This window comes from Vanacampus margaritifer, chromosome 18, assembly GCF_051991255.1.
Source record: "Vanacampus margaritifer isolate UIUO_Vmar chromosome 18, RoL_Vmar_1.0, whole genome shotgun sequence".
Classification (NCBI taxonomy): domain Eukaryota; kingdom Metazoa; phylum Chordata; class Actinopteri; order Syngnathiformes; family Syngnathidae; genus Vanacampus; species Vanacampus margaritifer.
In genome coordinates this window covers 16,695,167-16,720,622 of record NC_135449.1, presented here as the reverse complement: position 1 = coordinate 16,720,622, position 25,456 = coordinate 16,695,167, and the positions used below count along the sequence as shown (strand labels likewise).

At 39.6% G+C, this 25,456-nt stretch overlaps 1 protein-coding gene across 2 annotated transcripts in view; it reads right to left on the bottom strand.

The window, feature by feature from the left end:
* The window catches only part of ryr2a (ryanodine receptor 2a (cardiac)), a 233,607-nt gene that overhangs the window by 73,243 nt on the left and 134,908 nt on the right, over window positions 1-25,456 (bottom strand). For both annotated transcript variants that reach the window (XM_077550282.1, XM_077550284.1), the window contains 24 exons: window positions 25,220-25,323; window positions 24,429-24,564; window positions 23,239-23,425; window positions 22,824-22,932; window positions 22,619-22,739; window positions 22,352-22,521; window positions 20,249-20,469; window positions 19,195-19,285; window positions 17,309-17,449; window positions 15,341-15,504; window positions 15,011-15,089; window positions 14,822-14,911; window positions 14,276-14,413; window positions 13,355-13,432; window positions 13,138-13,213; window positions 12,609-12,732; window positions 11,751-11,866; window positions 11,508-11,572; window positions 11,284-11,405; window positions 11,023-11,072; window positions 9,343-9,403; window positions 8,261-8,499; window positions 1,547-1,628; window positions 842-972 (listed from right to left, as the gene is read on the bottom strand). In XM_077550282.1, the coding sequence (XP_077406408.1) occupies window positions 842-972; window positions 1,547-1,628; window positions 8,261-8,499; window positions 9,343-9,403; window positions 11,023-11,072; window positions 11,284-11,405; window positions 11,508-11,572; window positions 11,751-11,866; window positions 12,609-12,732; window positions 13,138-13,213; window positions 13,355-13,432; window positions 14,276-14,413; window positions 14,822-14,911; window positions 15,011-15,089; window positions 15,341-15,504; window positions 17,309-17,449; window positions 19,195-19,285; window positions 20,249-20,469; window positions 22,352-22,521; window positions 22,619-22,739; window positions 22,824-22,932; window positions 23,239-23,425; window positions 24,429-24,564; window positions 25,220-25,323 (2,895 nt within the window). The remainder of the gene's footprint in view (window positions 1-841; window positions 973-1,546; window positions 1,629-8,260; window positions 8,500-9,342; window positions 9,404-11,022; window positions 11,073-11,283; window positions 11,406-11,507; window positions 11,573-11,750; window positions 11,867-12,608; window positions 12,733-13,137; window positions 13,214-13,354; window positions 13,433-14,275; window positions 14,414-14,821; window positions 14,912-15,010; window positions 15,090-15,340; window positions 15,505-17,308; window positions 17,450-19,194; window positions 19,286-20,248; window positions 20,470-22,351; window positions 22,522-22,618; window positions 22,740-22,823; window positions 22,933-23,238; window positions 23,426-24,428; window positions 24,565-25,219; window positions 25,324-25,456) is intronic.

Here is a 25,456-nt window from a genome sequence, read left to right as displayed (position 1 = left end):
ACTTGGAGAAGGTGTTTGACCGTGTCCCTCGGGGAGTCCTGTGGGGCGGTGCTTGGGAAGTATGGGGTAGAGAACCCCCTGATACTGGCTGTTCGGTCTCTGTATGGCTGAGAGAGTATCCGGTATCCGGCCTGTTTTCCATGCCTCCCACAGCCAACACAGGTGATTCATATCATCAGCTAATCAGCAATCTCTGGAGAAGGCTGATAACGATCTCCACCTGTGTTGGCTGTTGGAGGCATGGAAAACAGGCTGGATACCGGTCCCTGAGGACCAGGGTTGGGGACCTCTGCTGTAGAGGAAACTCATTTCGGCCGCTTATATCCGGGATCTTGTTCTTTTGGTCACAACCCACAGCTCGTGGTGTCCGGGCTCTTCCTTAGAGGTAGAGTGAGAAGCTCGATCATCCGGGAGGTGTCAGAGTCGAGCCATCTGTTGAGAGGAGCCAGTTGAGGTGGCTCGGGCATTTGGTTCAAATTGCTTCCAGGACGCCTTCCTGGAGAGGTGTTCCGGGCATGTCCCGCTGCCAGGTGACCCCGGGGATGACCGAGGATATGCTGGAGAGACTATGTCTCTCTGGGGGAACGCCTAGGGATACCCCCGCAGGTTCTAGACGAAATGGCTGCGGAGAGAGAAGTCTGGGCCTCCCTGTTAAAGTTGCTGCACCCGCGACCCAACCTCAGATAAGCGGTAGATGGATGGATGGATGGACTAACCTATTACTGTATCCCAGAATTCTATTATTGAAACAAAGTGCTATTTTGTTTTGCTACTATATGTACTGCAAATGGATGATAAATCTGAATAAGCGTGTGTGTGTGTGTTTTCAGCAAGTTTGTACCATTTCTGTCTTTAGGTCTTTTACTGTTGTAGGTGGAGAAGTTGTTGAAATTATCGATGTGAGGTTCAAGGAAGGCAACCGGGAAGGCTGTTGAGAAAGCAGCCAAACATTTTCCTAATGCTGGCCGATGTCTGGAAAAGACAAAGAGAAATGGAAAATAATGCATAATACAGTAAGTATATCAATGATTTCCTTAAAAGTGTGTTATTAGAAATAGCCCAACGAGCAGACAAACAACGTCTTGTAACTATAAGTGCTTAGTTGCTTCTACAGTATTGGAGGCTACCCCTACAAGCTCAAAAATGGAGGCTGGTGTTTGTGGATCTCACTCTGCTTCATCTATCCTTCCTTCTTTCCTTTAATCTTTCCTCTGGTCTTCTGACAACCTCACTACTCTGGCGGGACTCTGAAATATCTGATTAAGGTGAAGGGTTTGGGATTTTTAACAGATTTCAGGTGGGGGAAAAAAGCGATGATGACATGTTGACTTGGGAAGCCTGCTGAAAGAATAATACTGAGCTCTCAAAAAAAGAAATAGCCCAACAAACGCAGACAACATTTTGTTACTATGAGTGCTTAGTTGCTTCTACAGTCTAGAAGAATTACCCCGACAAACTAAAAAATTGACTGCTTTACGGATTATTTTCAATAACTGAACAAAAAAGAATATATGGCCTATTGATGAAGCTATTATGGCATACATACCTCTCTACATATATGCTTTCATTAGTTCCCAGAAAGTAGAGGCTCTTGAGGATTCTGTAGCAGGAAGCCTGGACCTCATCCACTATGACAGACAGAATCAGAAATACAATAATTCAATCACATTCATGGAAATTGTCTTTCATTATTGTTAAAGAATTCATGTTAGAATTTTAAAATTTTAAAATGTCTCCCTTCATTCATGGCTGTAAGCTTTCAGGCTATGACCAGTGGTCTGCATTATGTCAGAGATGGGCTCAAGTCATTGCAATGTGGACTTGGACTTGTCTCGGGCAAAATTAAAAACTTGGGTCTTGTCTTGGCTTGATTTGATTTGAGACATGTTGACTTGACAAACTTGACTGTTGTTACTTTTTATTAGTCCGGTTTGAAGATAAAATATAAAATGGATTTGGTTATGGTAATATAACGTCTGTAGGCAAGTGCTTGCTTGGAATAACACTGTCATGACTGAAGGATTACCCTGTCAATAGCCAAAACCCCTCACAACAGAGAAGCACATCATCCTGCTATGTGATGGGATTGTCATGTATGTCCAAATGGAAAGGTTCCCATTAGATTTTATTTTTGCCTCAAGTGTGATATAGAATGCAAAATTGGTTTAAACCCAGACTACAGTTAGTTATGTGAAAACCCTTTCTGCCAAATAAATATCTGTAAATTCAAAAGCCTGTTCATTCGGAAGTTAGCTAATGTTAATTTCTGTTGTGCTGGCATTCAGGCAGACAGTGAAATATATTTTTTTGTTATTCTTGCTATTACATTTTTGTGGAATTAATTGATTGAAGCATAATTCAAGGCTATGAAAAAAAAATAAGGTCAAGATTTAAAAAATAGGACTCCAACGGAAACCTCACTGCAGTGACGATGCCTTGCTCAAGTGCACCTTGGCAGTAGCCAAAAAGCAGACTATTTTCTTTAAAAACTACACTGTAACGAATTGACTGTAGAATTTACAGGAAATAACTGGCAAAAAAGTTGCCAGCTAGTTCTTGTAAAATCTCAGTAAATTACTGTATTTTTTTTACAAGTATTTACTGTATATAAATTACAGTTACCTACTGTGTTTACTTTTACAGTAATTCACTGTAATCTAGTTTACAACCGTTTCTTGTATTCTACGTAATTTAAATACATAATACAGTATGTTGTTATAAAATCCATTCATTTTCGTAGCCACTTATTCCTCAGAAGGGTCGCTGGAACCTATCCCTCCTGGCTTTGGGCAGTAGGCGGGGTACATTCTGAACTGGTTGCCAGCCAATCGCAGTGCACACAGAGACGAACAACCATCCACACTCACAATCACACCTAGGGACAACTTAGAGCGCTCAATTAACCGGCCATGCATGTTTTTGGAATGTGGGAGGAGACCAGAACACCCAGAGAAAACCCACGGAGGCACGGGAAGAACATGCAAACCCCACCCAGAAAGGTCAAAGCCTGGACTTGATCTCACGCCTGTCAGGGCCCCCGCTTCCTCCCCATGAGCCCTGCCCATTTGTTCCCTGTTTGTGTGTATGTGTGCGTGAGAAAATCACACTGCTGGGCAAGGTCGGGGAGACACAGCTGGAGCAGGAGCCAGGTGCATATAATCACAATCAGCAGCCTACAAAAGCCAGCCTTGGACTTCACTTCAGCGCCAGATCAACTCTAACTGTCACACAGTCAGTTGCATCCAGCTTGTTGCCTGCCTTTGAGTATAACTTTATTCTAATTACCACTCTTTTTCTATATTTCCTGCACCTGCGGAAGCCGTACCTTTGCCAGCCTGCCGAAGCTAACTCTCCCGTGGATCGCCTGCTCCCTACCTGGACTCGAACCCGTCGATCGCAGCCTAGTCAAGCAAATGGGAATAGAGACTCTCCTATTGGCTAGACCTTTTAAGACCACAGCTAGTGATGGGCCGAACAACACTGGCGCGCCAGCACTGTGCCGAGTGCGCTTTAATAAAAAATCACGTGACCGAAACAGGAAGTGTGTCGTTTGGATGTGTCGCGCCAAATTGTATTTATAGGTAGACAAACTGTATCAACATGTTGCGTGTTTGTTGGATGGAGATTAAACTGTTTGCTGTTGCTGTAAATTTACCTGTACCTGTGCCTGTTGGATTTTTGTTTGCTTCCACTCATGGATCGTTCTAGAAAATTTTCACAAGTCTGGAATCATTTTGATCAGAGAAAGTATCCACACCTTTATCAACTGGCACTTAAATATTTATGCACGCCAGCTTCCTCTGTTCCCTGTGAACGAGTGTTCTCTAAGGCAGGGGAACTGGTGTCCAAGAGGAGAAATCGCCTTGGAGCAATCACACTTCAAAAACTTTTGTTTTTCAATAAAAATGTATGACAGAATCTGTTTTTAGTGTGTTATTACATATGGTTTAAAACTTTTAACAAAATCCCATACAGAAGTTAAACATTTTAACTTTTATTATTTATTTCATTTTATTTTATTTATTATATTAATATTATTTTATTACATACAAATTTGCTATATTTTACAAGCCAACTCATATGAGCATCTAATAAACAACTTAACTCAGCAAGCAAATGGACCAACTGAAATTATACAAAGATGAGATCATATTTTAAGTAAAAGACCAGCAAGTGAATAAATAAAATTTATTAAATTTATTTTATAAATATAAATTCATAAGCTAATATTAAGGTTTACAGCATGCACGTTTTACCATCTTATTTTCATTTTGTTTATCTGCAATGATTTTAGATCTACAGCAGAGGTCACTATTGAGTGACCAACACAGTGTCAATACAGTTTGTGTAATGTGTCAATACACTCCTTGTAAATGGACTAAATGGTCAGTTACTGTCGCGGGTAGAACAGCAGACAATGCCAGTCTCTCTCCAGCTTTCAGGCAACCACCGTGAAGTCATTCGCCTATATGTTTTTGATTGTTCTCAGTCGCCCTTGGTACTTGGATTACACTGGCTAAAAATCCACAACCCCGATATTGACTGGACGGTGCCAAAGCTTACTGCATGGAGTGTTTTTTGTCATAGCCATTGTTTGCAGTCAGCCATAACGCCAGCCCGTTGTGTTAAGGATCCGGACCATCGAGACCTCACCTCTGTACTTGAATGCTATCATGACCTTGGACAAGTCTTCTCGAGGGATCGTGCCATGGCCCTACCCCCTCACCGGCCTTATGACTGTGCTATTGAGCTACTGCCAGGAGTCACTCTCCCAAAAGTACTACTCTACAACATCTCACGTCCAGAGAGAGAAGCTATGGAGAAGTACATCACCGAATCCCTGGCTGCAGGTATCATCCGCCCGTCCTCCCCTGTTGGTGCAGGTTTTTTCTTTGTGAGTAAGAAAGATAAGTCCTTAAGACCTTGTATAGACTATCAAGGGCTGAATAACATAACATTAAAAAACAAATACCCCATCCCCTTGATCGATTCACACCTGTCCATGGTGCTGGTATCTTTTCCAAGCTCGATCTGCGCAACGCCTATCACCTCATCCGCATCAGAGAAGGTGATGAATGAAAAACGGCTTTCAACACACCACTAGGGCACTATGAGTACCTGGTCATGCCATTTGGGTTGACAAACGCCCCCACCGTTTTCCAGGCCTTGGTCAATGACGTCCTCCGAGACATGATTGTTTGTGTATCTCGATGACATTTTGATTTTTTTCACAGTCCATGTGCGGCTGGTGCTCCAAAGGCTCTTGGGGAACAGGCTTTTTGTCAAGGCCGAAAAGTGCGAATTGCATATCCCCAAAACCACGTTCCTCGGCTACGTCATTGCTAAGGGTGAGCTGCACATGGACCCAGCCAAGGTGACTGCTGTCTCAGAGTGGCCTAAACCTACCGACCGCAAGCAGTTGCAGCGTTTCCTCGGATTCTGCAATTTCTATCGGAGATTCATTAACAACTATAGTCGTGTTGCAGCCCCCCTCACAGCCCTCACCTCCATTGCCATCCCTTTCCGCTGGTCAGAAGAGGCTGACACTGCATTCAGCAACATCAAGAACCGGTTCACGTCTGCTCCTGTCCTTGTTCATCCAGACCTATCGAGACAGTTCATTGTGGGGGCCGTGCTCTCCCAACGGCTACCTGTGGATGGTAAGGTACATCCATGTGCCTTCTTCTCCCGTAAACTCTCTTCAGCAGAGCGCAATTACAGCATCGGTGACAGAACTCCTGGCTGTGAAAATGGCACTAGAAGAATGGCGCCATCTGCTGGAGGGTGCAAAACATCCATTTGCGGTGTGGACGGACCACAAAAATCTGGAATATCTGAGAACGGCAAAGAGACTAAATCCAAGACAAGCTAGGTGGGCCCTCTTTTTTTGCACGTTTACATTTCACTTTGTCATATATTCCAGGGCCTAAGAACAACAAAGCCTGATGACCTGTCCCGCCAGTTCTCCACCCACAAAGGAGGATTCGGAGCCCATCCTCACACCTGCTTGTGTTATAGGATCAGTGGAGTCAGAGATTGAAGCATTGGTTAAGAATGCACAGAGCGAACAAACCGACCCCAGAGGTGGGTCCCAAAGAACTCATCCGCAATGATCAGACGGAACGCACCAACCAACAGCTAAAAACAGCACTTTGTTGCATGTCACATGCTAATCCTTCCTCCTGGAGTACCCAATTGACGTGGATTGATTATGCCCACAATACGCTGCCTAACCCCTCCCTGGGCATGTCTCCCTTCCAGTGCTCTCTGGGGTACTAACCTCCTCTCCTTCCCTCCCAAGAGAAGGAGATAGCAGTCCAATCCCACATATGGCGGTGCTCCAGCACATGGTAATGCGCTCGCACAGCTATGCTCCGTGCTTTGGAGACCTTCCGAACACATGACGACCACTGTCGCTCCCCCGCTCATCTTTAGGCCAAAAGGTTTGGCTGAGCACTAATAATCTCCCATTGAAGGTTGAGTCCAAGAAGCTGTCTCCGCGATTCATCGGCCCGTATTAGATCGAGCGCATAATTAATCCGTGCGCCATCCGCCTCAAGTTGCCCGCCACTCTGCGTGTCCATCCGACATTCCATGTTTCTTAGATCAAGGCATACTCTACCAGCCCGTTGTCCCCACCCTTGCCTGCGCCTCCCCCGCTGCGGATGGTGGATAGGGACCCTGCTTACACCGTGAGCCGCCTTCCAATGTTCGCCGCAGGGGCCGTGGCCTCCAGTATCTGGTGGACTGGGCTGGTTACAGCCTGGAGGAGCGCAGCTGGGTTCCTCGTCGTTTCATCCTGGACAGTTCCCTCGTCAGGGACTTCAACTGTCGTCGGGCGCCGGGTGGAGCCCCTAGGAGGAGGGGTACTGTCAGGGCCCCCGCTTCCTCCCCATGAGCCCTGCCCATTTGTTCCCTGTTGATGTGTATGTGTGCGTGAGAAAATCCCACTGCTCGGCAAGGTGGAGGAGATACAGCTGGAGCAGGAGCCAGGTGCATGTAATCACAATCAGCAGCCTACAAAAGACAGCCTTGGACTTCACTTCAGCGCCAGATCAACTCTAACTGTCACACAGTCAATTGCATCCAGCTTATTGCCTGCCTTTGAGTAGAACTTTATTCTAATTACCAGTCTTTGTCTAGATTTCCTGCACCTGCTGAAGCCGTACCTTTGCCAGCCTGCAGAAGCTTTCTCCCGCTCACATCAGCCCACTACTTAAAAGACTCGCAAGTGACTCTGTTTGCCTCCCGTGTCTGCACCCGGGTTCTCATTCCACGCCTTCGAACCCTAACAACGCCCTCAGCCCTGGGAGGCTGATGTGCTATGTCAGCCACCGTGCCACCCTTGTTGTAAAATCTTTCCTCGTTCTGCAGTCGAGTTCATAAATGAATGTTAGCTGTAATGTTGCCTATTTATCAGAGAAATGTGATGTGAAGACGAAGCAGACTGCCCTTGCGCTAAAACATTGTTCTTGTCCTTGCTCCAGTCACAATACAGGATCCGCTATTTGCTTCTTCTCTTATAGAGATACCCGTCAAAATCCAACAATCTTTACAGTATTTACCTGTAATCCACATATATAAGTGCCAAAACATAGTTGCTGTAAAATATACAGTATTTTACTGGTAATTATACAGTATTTTGTTTTTACCCAAAATGCATTGCTGTATAGTTAAATACTGTAAAATTGAAAATACTGTATTTTTTTTTTTTACTGTAGATTTTACAGAAATGTGTTAGTGTACTTCTTTAAAATTTATTTTGTTAAGTTTATAAGTTTATTTTACGTTGTAATTTTTCCGTGGTGGGCCAAAGGCCAAGTCCTTCCAAATTAAGGTCCTGCCACTCCTTATCTTGTGATACTGATTAGCTCAATTGGCTAATAATATTATTATTTGACATTTTCCTCCATGAAGACCACATATTGCAAATAAAACTGCACTAATAACTTGATTTGACTTGTACAGAAAAGGATTAGGGACTAGTGAAGGGGGGGGGGGGGGGTGACTTGAGGGTTGGCAGGATTCTCACTTTATTAAATTGACATTAAAGTCAGAATCCTGCCTACCTTTTTTTTTCTTCTCTTCACTGGCCCTAATCCTCTTCCGTAGACTTGAGACTTGACAACACAGAATGACTTCGGAACTACTTGAGCCTTAAAAGTTATGACTTTTGAGACTTACTTTGTCACAAGCGTACCTTGGTATATGCATGTAAAAAAAAGCAAGCTAGATGAGCAAATCTGTGTCCCATACGCACATATTAGATCTTCTCCAAAATTATTCTTTCCAATATGCTCAAACAAAGAAGACAGGATTGGAAGCAGGCCAAAGGTGGTATAGTTGATGATCTGAGGGACCCCTCTGGGCTGTTCATTGCAGTGAGTAAATTGGCCATGCTTCAAGTTCTCTTGAGTCTTCTCCAGAGCTTCTGCTGCACTGCTGAAGTAGGATTGCAGCGCTGTCTTGACTGACTCCAAGCCTGTCTTCATTACTGTCCTAATATAGGATAACATTAAAATAGTTGGGGTTTGTCTCAAACATTGTAAGTTTTATCCATATCAAGAATACTTGTGAAAGTCAAAGTGGGCAAAGCTTTAATAAAATCTTACAGGTACAACAAATTACAAGATCTGACGGTGAGTGGCAGAAAGGCAGTGCTTACCACATATTTGCTGATCTTTACTGTTAAATATAAAGCCTTGTAGCACCTGATGTAATGTAATAATTTCCTGAAAATGTAATAACGCCTGAAATGTAATACAATTTGCACATAAATTGATCAAAAATGTCATAAAACCAAGCAATATAATAATTTCACCAAGAATGTATTAAAAAATACTGACTGATATTGTAATAAATTTTTTACCGATAATGTAATACCTTATTACATTGTTATATTTTATATCTATCTCAGAGGTATTTGCGGCTGGGAGCAATTCTTCTACTTTGATAAACTCTCCGCAGGGTTGATTTAACAATTATGTATGTGCTACTTAGTGTCAATTATATGAAATCTCAATGAAAAACATTAAAGTATGTGGTTGAAGGTAGCAAAAGGTGAGAAGGGATTTATAAATATGATTATATTTTTTTATATATTACATCCATCCATGATATAGTATTATATATTATAATATTATTATATTATATACACAATTAAGGCACTTTATAATGTAAAATTTCAATTAGATCTCAAATTAGTATTTGGTTGGTTTCAGTCCAGGGTTTGTATGATCATGTTCATACTTGACTAAACAAACCAAGATTCTGTGCCTTTGGGTGTTGCGTGAGGTACAACTTCATAATAAACTTGATGATAAAAGGACTTTTTTCCATTACCTGGCATCCAGACTTTGCCCCAGTATCTGCAAACAGTTTACAATCGATGTGGCATTATTACCTAAGAAATGAGAAATCAGGAAAAAATAAATGTCAAAGAGTTTGACACGATGGTCACATAGTACAAAACAGAAGCTGCTGAGGAGTGGAGGGTGGTAGGAGTGTACAAAATATCGTCCTTCATATACTGTATTTAATGTGCCTTCATTAAGTCTTTTCTACTTTAGAAACATTACCAAAAAAGCCTATAAACATCTACTGTATACACAATATTATTTAAGCAGGTGGTGTAAAAGCCCTCTTCTCTGGACCCTCTTTCGTCCATCCCTCCATCTATCCATGCACCCACTTCTGCTTATTTGGGATTGGGTCAAGCAGGCAGCAGGCTAAGCAGGGAAGCCCTCCTCCCTCCTCCTTGGCCACTTTGTCCAGCTCTTTCAAGGAGATTATGCCCCTAGTCTCTCCATTGTGTCTTAGCTTTTCTTCGGGACGTCGTCTTGGTGGGACGTGCGTGAAAAACCTCACAAGGGAGACGACAAAGAGGCATTTCTAACCAGAAGTTGCCGCCATGGAGACAGCTCTTCCGACCAACCGGGCTGGATTTGAATGAGGACACAATGGACTACTATGTAAAATGTGTCCCATTTGACATCCATTGCAGCCTGCTCATCCTGGAAGGGGGATTACCACATTTGCGGTCCCTTCTCAAGGTTTCTCATTTTTCGCCTGATGTGGCATATTTGAGTTTTTCCTTGCCCTCTTGTGGTTCGATTAGGGGATGTTGTTGATATTTGTCAACTGTGGGCATGTGAAACCCTTTGAGACGCTTGTGTGATTAAGGGCTATATAAATAAACTTGACTTCACTTAACAGATGTTCAAGCCACTTCATTTGGCTCCACACGCCCCTCACCTTTCTCCGATGACCAAGTTCCTCACCCTATTTCAAAGGTTGTGGCTGGACACCCTACGGTGGAAATCTGCAGCTTGTATCTTTGATTTCGTTCTTTTGGTCTCGACCTACAACTAATGACCATAGTTGTGGTTGTGGTACACATATGTTTTTGGGACCATGTCAATATTTAAAATAGAACGGTTTTATACGTTTTTGGGAGCAAATGAGTTAAAAGACAGACAGACAACGCCTTATCTTTGCACTTTCTGGTAAACTGCAGGGGCTAGTTGATTCTCAAGCTAAAGAACCCGGGAATAACTGACTCTGAGTTCCGAGCCATGCATGAGCAGAGGTGGGCGGGTCAAGCGTCTTTCCTCATCTGCAACAGTGGGCACACCCTTCTGTTATCGTCAGTCCGTCAATATTTCAAACTGAACCACATTGCAATCATCAATCGTCATTCCTCAGCGAAATGGACGTCAATCAATGTTTCCTTTATTTGAGGTGGGCATCTCTCAATGTTTCCGGCATTTCTCATTATTATTACAATAGGGTAAATGGTACTTCATTTACAGTATATAGCCCTTTTCCACCTTACAAGGCCCTCAAAGCGCTTTACATTCGATTACCGGTTCCAGTAATTCTTAAAATTACTATACAGTACTGGATTCATGCAAATCCAAATGTAGCACTAGCTTTTTTTTTTTAAAACAAAGCGGGGTGGGGTTGGATGGGAGTTTGAGCTTGTGATCAGAAGTGCAAGCAATAGCCATAAACCGTTCTTACCAAATAAGGATATCCTATTTCTGACAAGTACTCCCAGTTTGCAGAAAAGACTAGAAAAAATAAATTGAGGAGGAAGAGGCAGGGAGGGAAGAACAAATGAAAAAAAACAGTTATGAGACACCCGAGAGGAATAAAGACAAAGGAGAATGAAAAACAAATCACTTGGACAAACAATTTCCAACATCCAGACAATGCCTAGTCATCAGTATGGGAGTTTTGCAAATACTGTTATCTTTGAAGGTATTTGCTAGTCACAATCACCTTGTTACCATCTCTTTCTCCTTGTTGGAAGCATGTCCACCGCTGCTAATTGGATGGATGGATGTGGATAGGAAATACAGCCGATGGTTTTTGAAGTATTGATCCACCAATGGCAAGACAACCTGTGGGTTAATCAATAAAAATGTAGAAAGAAATACTAGGGTCTAATATCATCGCTGGAAAAAAAAATTGTTTTGTTGATTGCAATGCTTCTGATTTCTGACCTTTCCAAAGAACTTCATCTGCTGTTCATAAGGATTCTTTACTCCCTTTTGTCTTGTTCCTACGTCTAGAGAGAAAAACAAATGGTACACTTTGTCTGCACTTTATAGCCCATTGGCCCATTTTTTTTCAATGAACTACTTTAACTATGACTTTCACTATACTGAATAAAGCATAACTTTTGCAAGAAGACTTGGACGCTGCTTTGATCAAGCAACTGTTAAGAAGACATTGAAGGGTCTCACCAAACTTCATCATGTGCTCATGGGCCTGGTCTACATATTTGATGAGCTGCTGAAGGAAGGTGTAGGCAAATCGTTTCTCTATGGCAGGTGAGTCCAACTCCTGTGACCTGACACCTCTGAAATAAATAAAGTCTCGATACAGATGTTGTTTGTATGGACGACCAAAACTGCCAAAATTTAAAATAAATAAATGACTAAATAAATAAACAACTAAATACAAGTGAAAATAAAAACGGATATACAAAATATAATTTAAAAATTAAATACAACAAAAAATAAATGTAATCAAAAAAAATAATCCTTCTTCTCCTCCAATTTTACATAGATTTTTTTTTTTATCATTGTAGTAAAAATAATAAATAATGTTTGTATGTGTTGTATATTTCATTTTTGCATTGTATATGTTTTTGCATGGTGCCTGTGACTTGGTGATTGGCTCTGCTGGCTTCAACTTCTCCCAGCTGATACCCATTGACTAATTACAACAATGGCTCACAAATAAGAAAGCAGAGCCCACACACGCACGCACGCACACACACATATGAATAGCCTGATGAAGCCCGAGGCCTAGGCGAAACGCGTCGTGTAAGTCAATAAATTGTGGCTCAATTTTCAACTGTGTGCAGTGGACTTTTTTTATATTCAATTCTATTTATATATTTATTTTCATATTTATTTTTAGAATCTCCCGTATATATATATATATTTAATTTGGGCAGTTTTGGTCCTCCATACATTTGTCATGAATTTCAGTAGAAGGATAACATGTGGCCAATTCTATTGAGGGCGGCACAATACACAAGGCAAATGTTCTTTTATTTTATGTATTGCATCAAAATCCATCTGTTGATTTCCTACCTTGACATAGTGTAACCGTTGATCTGGAGGAACTTGAGGATATCTTGTGCTTTTTGTCTGTCTTTCAATTTCTCTTTGGCAGTCAGTGTATCAAAGGGAACCAGTAAAGGGTGATTTCCTCCACCTGACATACAGAGACAGCAAATTTAACAGATTACCAGTCCCAAGATCAAGCACTGCACTGCAATACATCTGATTCAGCTTCATGTCATCATCATATATTTTCTCCTACTTTTCTATATTGTGTTGTTTTTGGCTGACTCCCATTTACCTGGAGTTTGAATATGGCTGGTTAATTCGGAGCACAACAACATCCCGGTTATAGGAGGCAAGCACATATTTAGTTGCTCATTTTTGCTTCATAGGTCACATGAGAAGTGGAAAATATTTTGAAATGAATTATCTTGGTCTCGTTTTTTGTTCACATCACAAAAAAACGAACATTGGTATGTAGACCTTATATCCACTGTAAATAAAAAATTTAAAAATTGTCATGCAAAAAAACCCCAGTGTAATTTTGATAGCACACCTTTGGCTTCTAGTTCAATCTTCTTTTTCCTGGCCCAGATGTTATGATAGTTCTCTGCAAGGAGCTCTGCCATTGACTGCAAATACATGTGAACGTTATATAGCATATGTCCAGTCATTCTGTAGTTCTCATACCAGATTTAGTCGGTTATCAGAATGTTTTCTTTTTTGTGGATTAATTTAATCAATGTTTAGATAATATAGTATATATTCAATACCTGTGTGTCTCTTGACAGTGTAACATTGCTCATATCAATAGGTCTGGGATTGAAACACTGAGCTCCTTCGAAGGACAGCTGGGGAACAAATCATTATTTTATTATTACAGCAACTTTTCTTAATCTATCCATTTTCTATACTGCTTATCCTGTTCACGGTCAAATGTAGCTGGAGCCTATCGCTGATTTTGGGCAAAAGCCAGACTCACCAGACTGGTCACCAGCCAATCACAGGGTAACTTTTCGTAATGCTCACATTATTATGAACAACATTGACTTTTTTTTCCCTATGAGAGTGTTTCAGTGATCTTGAAGCCACATTAAACAATCAATCAGGGAAAGACATTTTTATTTTCACAAATTAGCAGATAGGTTCAGCTAATGTTAATAAGCAGGTGGCTATGACAAATCTGTTCAACCAGTGTGTGACTCGGTTTGAGTCACACCTAATGAATCTGTACAGAAATCTAAAACTCTCTGTCTCTCTCTCTGTCTCTCTCTCTCTCTCTCTCTCTATATATATATATATATATATATATATATATATATATATATATATATATATATATATATATAAGAACATGCAGGATAGAGAGTAAGACTAACGTAAAGACAAAGTACGAATTTCCTCTCAAAAGATTATACAACAATATAGTGTGCAATATGTATGGCTGCATTATTGCACAAAAGATTTATCATAATTTCTAAGAATATAAAATTAAGGCAGCAAGAACACATTTTTAAATCTTACCATTTCTAGGATCAAAACAAGCATTGGGTAAATGTAAACCATGCAAAAGAAGAACGCATGCCTATGCATGGTGGGGCTGGTGTATGTTCTAGTAGTGTATGATGTACTAACTTGTCTAACATACTGCAGCAGCTGAAAATGTATTGGGAAAACTGCAGCGAAATGTGTACCTGGCTGGCCAGCGATATTCTCCTAGATTTGTTATGAAGGGTGGCAGGGTCACTCTCTCGTATCCTGTTGATGCTCCATCCCCAAGAAAGCATGGTCTTTAGGGATTCTCTGATTGGCCAGCCATATAACTCTTTATCCTAAAGCCAATAAACCAACATGAGACCAAATCAGGTTTTCTCTAATTACAGCAATATTTAGTAAAAAAAATAAAAAATATTTTAAGGTTGCATTCCACTGTTGCCAATAAGCTTGGATGCTAACCATGTTAATATTAAATGGTAAACCACAATGGCTTAATTAGGGATTCAAGCATTAACCATTATATACTTATTGAACTTAAAAAAAAATGGCAAATGATGCTTTCTATATGATCAACTTTGTATATAACATCAAAAGCACATAAAGTATGTACATATTATTGTCAGTGCTGTTGTCATGTACACTGTCTTTGTACACTCTGTGGAATGCCATGTCCAAGTTTTGAACATTGGCCATACGTAAAAAAATAAAATAAATAACATTGAGCCAGATGTACAATATATTACCTTATCAGAGAGTGCTTTATAAGGCTTTAATAAATTGTGGCTCCTGGATATTTCACATGTATTTTCCCCATATGACCAGCCATTGGAAAACTGGGGGGAAAAAACAAAATTAACAGAACAAAATAAAAACATCAAAACATTTAATTCATTCAGTGTTTAATTCATCTGATGATATGCATATATACTAACCTTTTCAAAACACCACTTCTCATGGTTATGCTCTGCATATCTGGTTATGAAAATGTCAAATTTTTCTGGTACAGTCACACTATAAAATAGAAAACAGTAATAGTAAGAAAAGTTCAAAGCTACACAATTCTATCACATTTAACCACTGTGTTTTCTTAAGTTTGGTCTGGTACTAAATATGGTATATAAAATGGACCAGGCAAAAACACTTCCTTACATATTTTGGGAGAAAAAAACTCTGCGATGTTAAGAATACCGTATATCATTGTCAAAACATTTAACACATCTGACAGTTATTGAAAAGTATGAAAAGAAATGCAAAATGTATACTTGGAAGTGTCTGCTGGCTGTGGAGTAAAGTTTCCGTCAGAGTCCATAGATGATTGTTTGTCCATCATGGCCATGTAGTTCGACTCCATATAATCCGGAGGAAGAGCTCCCCCCACTGCACTTAGGCATGACAATGCAACCTTAAACAGCTCCTGGTCATATGGCTAACAAACAAAGACACACATATATCACATTTGAACCCTTTCACGGATAGTGGTTACTACAGTGGAAAGCTATTAAAATGTTTTCTCCTATATAAATGATTATTTTTACTACAGTTGGCCATTAGCCACTCCAATGGACACTAGTGTAGTCTTGACATACGATACGATATACGATACGATATACGATACGATATACGATATGATATACGATACAATATACGATACGATATACGATACGATATACGATACGATATACTTTTATTTTCCCCGTGGGGAACTTTTTCCTTGCCATCGATGGTCAATGTTTGTAAGTGCAAAAAAAAAAAAGGCCTGCTCTCTACAGTAACAAAAAGGCTGACTTTCAGCGGCATACAAATTCAGAGAGTATTGCTACTACTCCAGATAGGTAAACTTCAAAAGCCAACTTGAGCTACCGGTACTATTACTCCACACGTTTTGATGAGTGACTGGGAGATGAAAGAATCACCAAGTGATTTTATAGTCAACGATAATGGCAATATTGCGATATTAAAACTGCCACAATATCGTCGTCGTCATGTCACAATATTAAAGCAGCACATCTGTTAAAAAAGTCAGGTTGATTTCCATTTGTGCAGTTCTAGCACCGTCTGGTAGCTAGTTTTTTAGTGCAGTTAAATTTTCATGAGGGACGTTTTGGCCCTTCTATGTTTAAAATCCATGCTAATTGTCAGATGAAGGGGAACGTAATATGCTTTTGAACCCAGTCAATATGTGGAGGAACTGAATGTGTGCATACATTAGCAAGTAAGTGCCTAAATACTAAGTGTTATTAGAGATTGTAGGTTGTTTATATGCATTGCTGTAATGTACAAAAGCACAATGTGCTTTTTTTGGTATGAGCTTATTTTTTTACAATATTGTGACTTTTTTTTAACATCACCAAACTCCCAACATTGTTGTGATAATTAGCGTATTGTGAGCTTCATATCGTGATATCGGATCGTGATGTTTGGATATTGTTAGATCCCTACTGAGCAAGATACTGAACCCCCAGTTGCTCCTGATGCTGCGATATCATCTTCAGCTTTTTCATAGCACCCACCCCCGCAATATCGTAACAATTATTATATGGTGAGGTTAATATCACGTTGTATGTTTGAATATTGTTACATCCCTAAAAGTAAAAAAAAAATACTAAAAAAGATATTATGCTTATAAACAGGTAGGCACATAAGCGGTGAACAGGTGTGCATGAGTAGTAAAAATAGTCATGTAGCCAGGGGAGCCTACGGTCGATAAGTCAAAGTCAAGTCAACAGCCACAACGACTGCTTCCTAGGGTTAAGCAGAATAAAAAGACTAATAAGGCATCAAAGTCCATGTACAGTATTACTAGTGAGACTTTTATTTTGAAGTTGGCATGGCAGCGTGTTGCATTATATGAACAACCGTTATAGTGTAGTCTTGGTGTCGATGCGCTGCGGTTTCGACAGTCTGTCAAAATGTCATTACATGAAAGTGGTATGTGGTGTAAAAAAAATAATGGCCACTTCTGTTTGTGCTGACTGATCCTCCTCCATTTATCGTACTGTGTCCACTGTTGCCTCTGCTGCCTCCTGCCATCCGAAACATTGACTCATTTTCTCTTTTTAAAACCAGAATCAAAACTCATCTGTTCAAGATTGTTTACTTTCTGTCTTGAATCTGCAATTTTACTGCCACATATACCGTATATTCATTTATTGCTTATAATATGAATCACTGTTTAAAAAAAATGTCAAGTATCATTAGGTTAAGTTAAATTGGGCTCATTACTTGCATACCTTATGAGAAAGAGCATCAAATATTCCCCAAAATAATTTCCTGGAAAGGTGAAGTTCTTCATCAGTTGAGGCACCAAAACTGCTCCAGCCTCCAGCTAGGCAGTAGTACTTCCAGCAACGCTCAAAGTGATTAGTCAAAAGCTGTTGAAAGTCAAAAATAATATTCATCCTTCTGCACTAATGCTGACAAACACAACACCGCATATTCGAAAATAATAATAATAATAATGAAAGCAGTCGATCAAAATAAATTTGAAAAGTCAAGACAAAATAAAAACTAACTAAAGAAAATTCCAAACTATTATAAACCTGCTGCCCAACCACTGTCTGGCATCCTGAGCCAAATTTTAAAGGAACAGTAATGTGAAAAGTCAACTTTTTGGAGCTTTTAACCATGTTAAAATGCTAATTCCTCACCAAAAACATCACCTAACTGGTGTTTTCCTCCATTTGCCCCTCTATGAGAAATTCTAGGTCATTCTGCTCTCCAAGCAGTAGCCCCTCCCAACCCGCGAAAACGAGTGGGTGCTCGCTCTATGACGTCATAGGCTCGGACCCACCCCCGCACCGCCTGTGCAAACTAAACACTCGTTCTCTGAGACCTCCATGCTCACAGGATAGTGATAAAAGTAGCCTTTATCAGTAAACATTCTGTCCAAATGAATTCAAAGCAATCAATTATCCTTCACATTTGCAATGCCAAAGTGCAATGCCAATTAGCCGTCTTAAAATCTCAGAAAGGTTCTGGCTGACACTTGTGTAAACTACAAGTAAAATGTCTGCACTGTTAAACCTAACTAAATGAATGGTGTAGCGGTTAGCGTGCTCACCCTGTAAGCAGAAGGTCCTGGGTTACGTCACACTCAGGGTCCCCCCAACCCCCCACTACGATTTATTGCGGCAAAGGAGCAGTTTTGTTTCAAATGATTATTAAAGAATTGAACATCCATCCAATTTACACATTTAAAGAAGACGGTTGTACTACAAGGGTTGGCTTGTGTGACCACTCAAAGGACTGCTCGAACGCAGCTCTCCAGAGTTTTGTGGGCGGTGCGAGCAGCAGCAACCACATGGGGAGAGGCGCGGTTATACTGAACCGGGCGTTTTACTTCCGGGTTAGAAAAATAGCCAGCAAAATACCTAATATTTCCTAAAAAATTACATCACCATGGTGTCAAAGGTAAGATTTAATCATTATATGCCTATAGTTAACTGTGGAAGGGCTTACAATGCCAAGATACATCCCCTTTAACCTGAGTCTGATCCAGGAAATGGTGCCGATTCACCAGACGCATTCAAGAGTTTTGATTGTCCTTTTAGGAGCACTACGAAGACTTACCTTGCTTTCTTTATACGTGTTTCACATTGCTCGGCAGAGAGCCTTCTGCCATTTTATGTCACTACGCACTGAATGTGTTGCGACGTAAATATCAATGACAATTGTAAGTCCAAATAAAGTTTCTACAAAATGTATTAAACAGGAAATGATTTTTGTAAAATGAATCTCATAGTCATGTTAGTAACAACCAAATAAATAATATAGAGCGAACTTGTTATTACAATCAGGGTTCCTTTTAACGGTGGAAAATGTTTTGATGTGAATTATGTTGGTCAATTAGATTTTTTCATCGGAAAAATCTGGCTTTTGAACATGATATGTAGACTGGGTATACTCACTGTAGCCATATCATGCACTAGTTTCACAATTTTTTAAATTTTGTATGCATTGTAACGTATAAAATTAAATAAAAAAGGGGGGATTTATACAACTTGAAAATAAAATGTAAAACACATAATTTACACATCAAATAGTATTTATCAAATAGAAAAACTATTTGTGAATAGATTCAATGCATGTGAATAAGATCAATTCATGTGTTACTCACTTTCAAAGGCATCTTGGTATGTTCATTAAGCAGGGGAATGTCAAACACAAGCCTCCTTAACAGATGTTGCATCATTGAAGGCCTCAGTTTACTGCAGAAAAAAAAAGAAACAAAGTTAAATGTGAATAGAAAAAAACAACAGGGTTAGGGTAGGACTCATTTGCTAGCAGTTTTCGTACACAATTACAGTTGTTCAACTCACACCCTTTAAAGAAGAATATGGTTTGTGTGCTGTGGAAATATTGTGGACGTGTGGACCGCCCAAAATTTTTTTGTCAATTTTTCAATAGTTTTTCTTTGCTTGATGTGCTCCAGTAGCCCGGGGCAAGGGTAAATATTAACCCACACGAAGCTTAAAAGTACATTTACATTATGTAGGAACATATATGGCTTTGAACGTGGTTGTGATTGATTCATTGATAATTGGCCATGTTTTGTGAATAAATATAAATATGAATGCTACAAGCAGCAATAAATGGGCCCTGGGAGCTCCATTTCAATGGTGACTCAAGTCCCCTGCTGTCTAGTATACGTGCTTCAGAATGCAAAAACGTGGGAAATGTTGAATTTGCCAACTATGACATTGTTATCTCTGTCATTTTGCAACAACGTTTGAACTAACCTGAACTTGGTTTGAATTGACCAAAGTGCGTCTGTCCTATTTCTGAACACAATTTGGTTATCTTCTTTGGCACTTTTTTAGTCGCGACTGCCACCTCGGGCCTAAAACTAAAAACTTTGTTTTTTGTTGGAGTCTGAGCTGGAGTTTGGGTTGTGCTCGCAGTTGGCCTCTTGTTTTTTGGTTGTTTTTTTTTCCTGCTTCCATCCCAATTGTATTGTACGCTAACACTAAATGTCCTTGGGGATGAGCATGACGTCTCCCTCCACCACTCAACCCCTCCCCACCCCCAAGAAACTATGGAGTGTTTAATCTTTAATATTAACAGATTAATATTTATACTTTATAATATAATATTAAATATTAACCTTTAATATTAACGGAGAGCCTACAGCTGGTCAATACTCAAACTTGAAGTGTAAAATGTCCTCTTACCCACAAACTGCTAGAAGACACTCTTCAATGGAATCCCGCTGGGCTTTGGTAAGGCAGCAGCCTTTCGACAGACGGTAAACCGTGTGAAGCAGCGAATCGATCAGTGATGCAAATGACTCTGTCCCCGCAAACAGTGGGGCACATTTCGTCAGTAGTGGTAATACTGCTGTGCAGAGATATCTGTTGAGCGCAAGAGCCATATCCGTGGCACTAAGAGCTGCCTAACACAAAGAGAATCATGGAACAAAAGGGGGAGACAAATATTAACACCACAAAGCCATATCATACAAATTAGTGGACAAATGAAACTCCCAAGTAAATGATAAATGATGATGAATTTAGGGTAAACTGTGTTCCATATTATTAGGCATTTGCTTTTTTTGTTCATTTTCAAAAAACAGACAATGTGATTTGCAGTGAATAAAATTGTATGTGGAAAAAAAGTTAATTGCCAAATAGCTAACTCCCCATTTTTCCAGCCCAAAACATTGCTGACTTCACACCCTTGTTGAGACATGATGGCCTTCCAGCAACCACGCAGAATACCATACGTCTGGGCCATTCCAAGTAGCACAGCATTGAAGCAGTGAATACAAGTTTTGAAAATTAAAATTAATGAACAATTTATTTGAGCCGACTGCAAAGGTGTTTTTCCTTGTGAAATTGGTTAAGTGTGCCAGAAATATGGGTTTATGCATGACTGCAAGCCTTTGGAGATTACTGGATCTAGGTGGTCTTGGGATTCCAGGGACACCAGCAGGTTCATCTACCTGCTTGCTGCTAATCAGTGGCTTTTAACAGCTACTGGCATCATACATACATACATACATACATACATACATACATACATACATACATACAATACATCTGTCTGGCAGAGACTAGAATAGGCAGGAGAAAGAACATAGCTATATGTAAAAATGTCACAGTGTAATTCCTAAGTGATCAATTATATACCTTTGTGAAATCACTGATTGTAAATTAAAGATTAAATTCTAGACATCAATGACATCTTAAATTGAAATCCATGCTAGTATTTTAGTAAGTCATAATAAAATATTTTTAAAATGTCAATTCTTAATTGCATTTGTCAACGAGACGTGCAATTTCTGGAGAAATTGCATTTGAATGCTGAAAGATAAATGCTAATATTTGAATGCATGTGTAATGCTTTATTATAATAATAAAGTGAAATGACATTGAATATAATGGATGTTAAATAATTGGACAATGATTATATGATATGAAATTGAACTAAAATCTGCTCCAACCAGGATTCAAACACTGGTCTCCCACGCACCAGTCTCTTGCTTTAGCCATTGGACTATTGGCCTTAGAAAAATTAACCACTGAGCTAACGGATTTGTTAAAAGCCATGAACCACTGCGTAATATTGAATAATGTTGTATAATACTGAAAGCTATCATTGAAGCTGAATGGGGACATTAGGAGGTTAATCATTTATGTGAAATCATAATGTATTTTCCATTTATGATAGTCATCAGGTGCTTAGACATATCACTTAGCATAATGTCCATGTACATTGCAGTGTACTGTCAGAGGTGGGATTTGAACTCCCAACCTCCTGGATACTGGATAACGCACCTTACCAACTATGCAACTAGGCAGTATCAAACGGCTGTAAATGATGATGAGTGATATACAAGGGAATGATGGCCGTTGAACGTCAATCCCGTTGAAAATGAATGGGAGAATTTTGATATTAAACATTAATTTTTGCAAAAACTGTAAGTATGATGAAAGAGAAAAATATGAGTCCGGGTGGGGTGATTTTTTTTGGAGCACGTTGAAATTGGAACGATGTAAATTGGATGTTGTATGTGGGAGTTGAATGAGGGCGAAAAAGTGGGGCGAAGGATAATAACAATAAAGAATCGGAATAACGTTAGTTTGAATGCTTTTAGCAATCACTCAATTAAAGCTTTATGCTGATTGACTGCAGAACCCTGACTAGGTTAATCCCAAGAACTATTTTACAAGTAAGAATTACATTATCTTAATGTTTGTGACAACTTCTGAAGAACCCCAACAGAACAGAAATATTAAACAAAAGACAACACACGTAAAACTATCCAAACTAACAGTGTCTAGTGAAGCTGCAGCTCTGAGGTCTGGTAGGAAGCCGACTTCGAGCAGTTGAAGGAGGAAATTCTGGTCTTGGACACCATATACCCGGTCCAAAAACAGCACCATTGCCGCTTTATGATCCGGACAGAAGCCAGCTGACATGTCTGGCTCCAACACCACCCCATCTAGGTATGAAAATATGTTGGTATTATATTTATCTAGTTTTCACTCTTATCTAATAAATTATGCTAACATTGATACTGATACAGTCGGTGTACTTACCTTTTGTCAGGCTTGGTATTGAGAATGGAATGCAGATGACACCCACAAGATCTTCAATGGGAATGAGAGACCTTAGAATGGCTCTGATGCGAATTGCTTCCCCTTTACCAGCATTTATTAACTGATGCAAAAGGTTTATAGTGATAGATTAGATTACAATCCATTTGTGAGCGTGTTTGTGCAGACACATTGCTGTTTCACTCACATGCATCTCTGGACCACAACGTCCCAGCAGGTCAATAAGAGCTGCATAGAAGGTCATAATGGCATTCCCTAAGTGGATGGTATCGTCTTCTTCCTGTAACCTATCATTGCTATATACATATGCATGTGCACACACAAATAGTTGGTTAATACTTGAACTCTAAAGTACGGCTTATTGATTTGTATTTTATAACATTATTTTTTTTGTATTTCAATAACAGCATATATTAGGAAGAAAATAAAAACCTATGCAGATGAAATGTTTGGTTAAAGATACAGTAATTCATTCATAACTCGCTGGTTATACACTGGTTTGTGTAAAATGAGAATAAACTGCACACTATAAAATTCTCAGAATACAATAAATGCAATATAATCAGTATGTGTGGTGTGTTTCATTTTGTACATTATCTTACAGAATATTGCTGCTTTCTGATGCAGAGGAAGGCCCATCTCTTAAGAGATCGAGGGAAATCTTAATTGCTTCTTCCATCGTGGCCAACAACCCATCACCACCTTCTCCTCGAAGTGCTGGTCCAAAACATTCCGGTCGGCGGATAAGAAGTCTCACCACAACGTTAGCATTCTCTTCAACACTTTCACCTATCCCAGAAGAGAAAGCATTCAATCTCAATACTAAGCACTGCTTAATTCATTCACTCCCAGCCATTTTCACTGAAGCATCTCACTTTGCTGTTTTACCGGATTTTGACAGAATATTGTGTTCTATCGCTATAAAAACACGGAACTAGGGCTGCACAATATTGGAAAATCATGCGATATGCGATATAGTTGCTGAATATAGCGATATCGATATTATTGCGATATTTAACATGTACCTAAAGAAATGACATTTTTATTATTTAATGAAAGAATTACTTTTTTTTCATGCAGCAAAATAGGCAAAGTCAATATAATCTTAGTTAATTAATTAAACTACTCACTCTAAAAACAGTTGGGTCAAAAGTAACCCAATTATGGATCAAATAGTGACCCAACTGTTTTTAGCGTGTTGGATGACGGTGCACATCACTCTAAAATGAGTTGGGTAAAAAATAAACCAACTATGGGTAAAAATGGACCGAACCTCTACTTGGGTCAATTTGACCCAACTTTAAGTCAAGAAATGGGTCTTTCAGCGTAAAACAACTCGTAAATATTAAGTAATAACTACTATTGGTTTAAGCAACTTCTTCAGGTTAGAAGCTGCAGAAGCTTCTGTATGCTCTAGCACAGAGGTGCCCATGTCCGATCCTCGAGAGCCTCTATCCAGCCTATTTTCCATGTCTCCCTCTTCCATTGCAGCTGAATCCAATGATCAGCTCATCAACAAGTTTTGCAGAAGCTAACAATTATGAATCAGGTGTGTTGGTGAAGAGAAACATGGAAAATAGACTGGATAGGGGCTCTCGAGGACTGGACTTGGGCACGCCTGCTCTACCATAAATAAATTAAAAAAAAACATAAAAATTGTATAAATATGTTTTTTGGGAGTGAAGGACAAAGTATTTAAAAAAAAAACATATTTCTATGTTTTGGAGATTGAATGAGTTAAGAAAGAAGAGAAAAACAATGGTGCATAAATAAATAATCACAAATTGTTTACCATTGCAAAATACAGCAAAACGCAAGAAATCAAGGTAGCGTTCTCCTTCTACAGGGTTCCAGCCAATGTCAGGATATCCTTTAGACACCAACATCATGCAACTCTGCAGCCCACAGCCAGCCAGATACTGAACCACCTGAAAAGACAAATAAACACATACGCATCAAAATCCATTTTATTCTAGGGTTGTGCTGAAAAAAAATCTATACGGCAATATATCGTTGCAGGCCTCTTTGCAATACACGTATTAATAAGGAGGTGTCAGAATCGATATTACACATTCATTCATAAGGTTTCCCGGCATGTCGCTGAAATTTGCTCCTTGCTGTACATTTCGAGGAGGCACGCTGCTGGCGGTAAACTGTAAGTGCTGCTAACATTACAAGAGGAAAACATTTTTGTCTTTCAGCATAATAAAATTATCGTTTGGGTATACAAATTACCATTTCCATGAAAATATATGCAATGTAATGTATAATATCGTTATGTACCATAATGCCCAATGTGGTGGGACCCAACATGGCTGCCACACGCAAGTTATCACTAACTTGCAATAAGAGCAAAGCTGATTCCCATATTCAAATTGAGCAGAACAGTGATCGAGTCAGCGCAAAGTTTATTTAAACGGCATGGGACCCTTCAGTAATCGTCAATTGTATGATGTAAATGATGGTTTCAAAACCCCAACACATTATGTTCATTAACTAAGTGAGTTAAACATTTCTCTGGCAAATCCACACGTGTGAGGGTACACATTCTCTAATCTTAATTATACATATGATGAACTTCACCTTCTCCAAATCCGGCTCTCTCAAAGCAAGGGCCAACTCGTTGTTATCCATCACTGATGCTGCAGCCACATCAAGAGGGGTGGCTCCTCGCATCGATGGAGATGCTGAGGAGAACACAGGTTAGTACATACATCATAGACACAACCATTTACTGTATTTCTTCAAATATAAATAAAATACGCAGTGAAACATCTAAGGATATTAAATTGTGTTCAAAATTCTGGGGAGAAAAAAGAT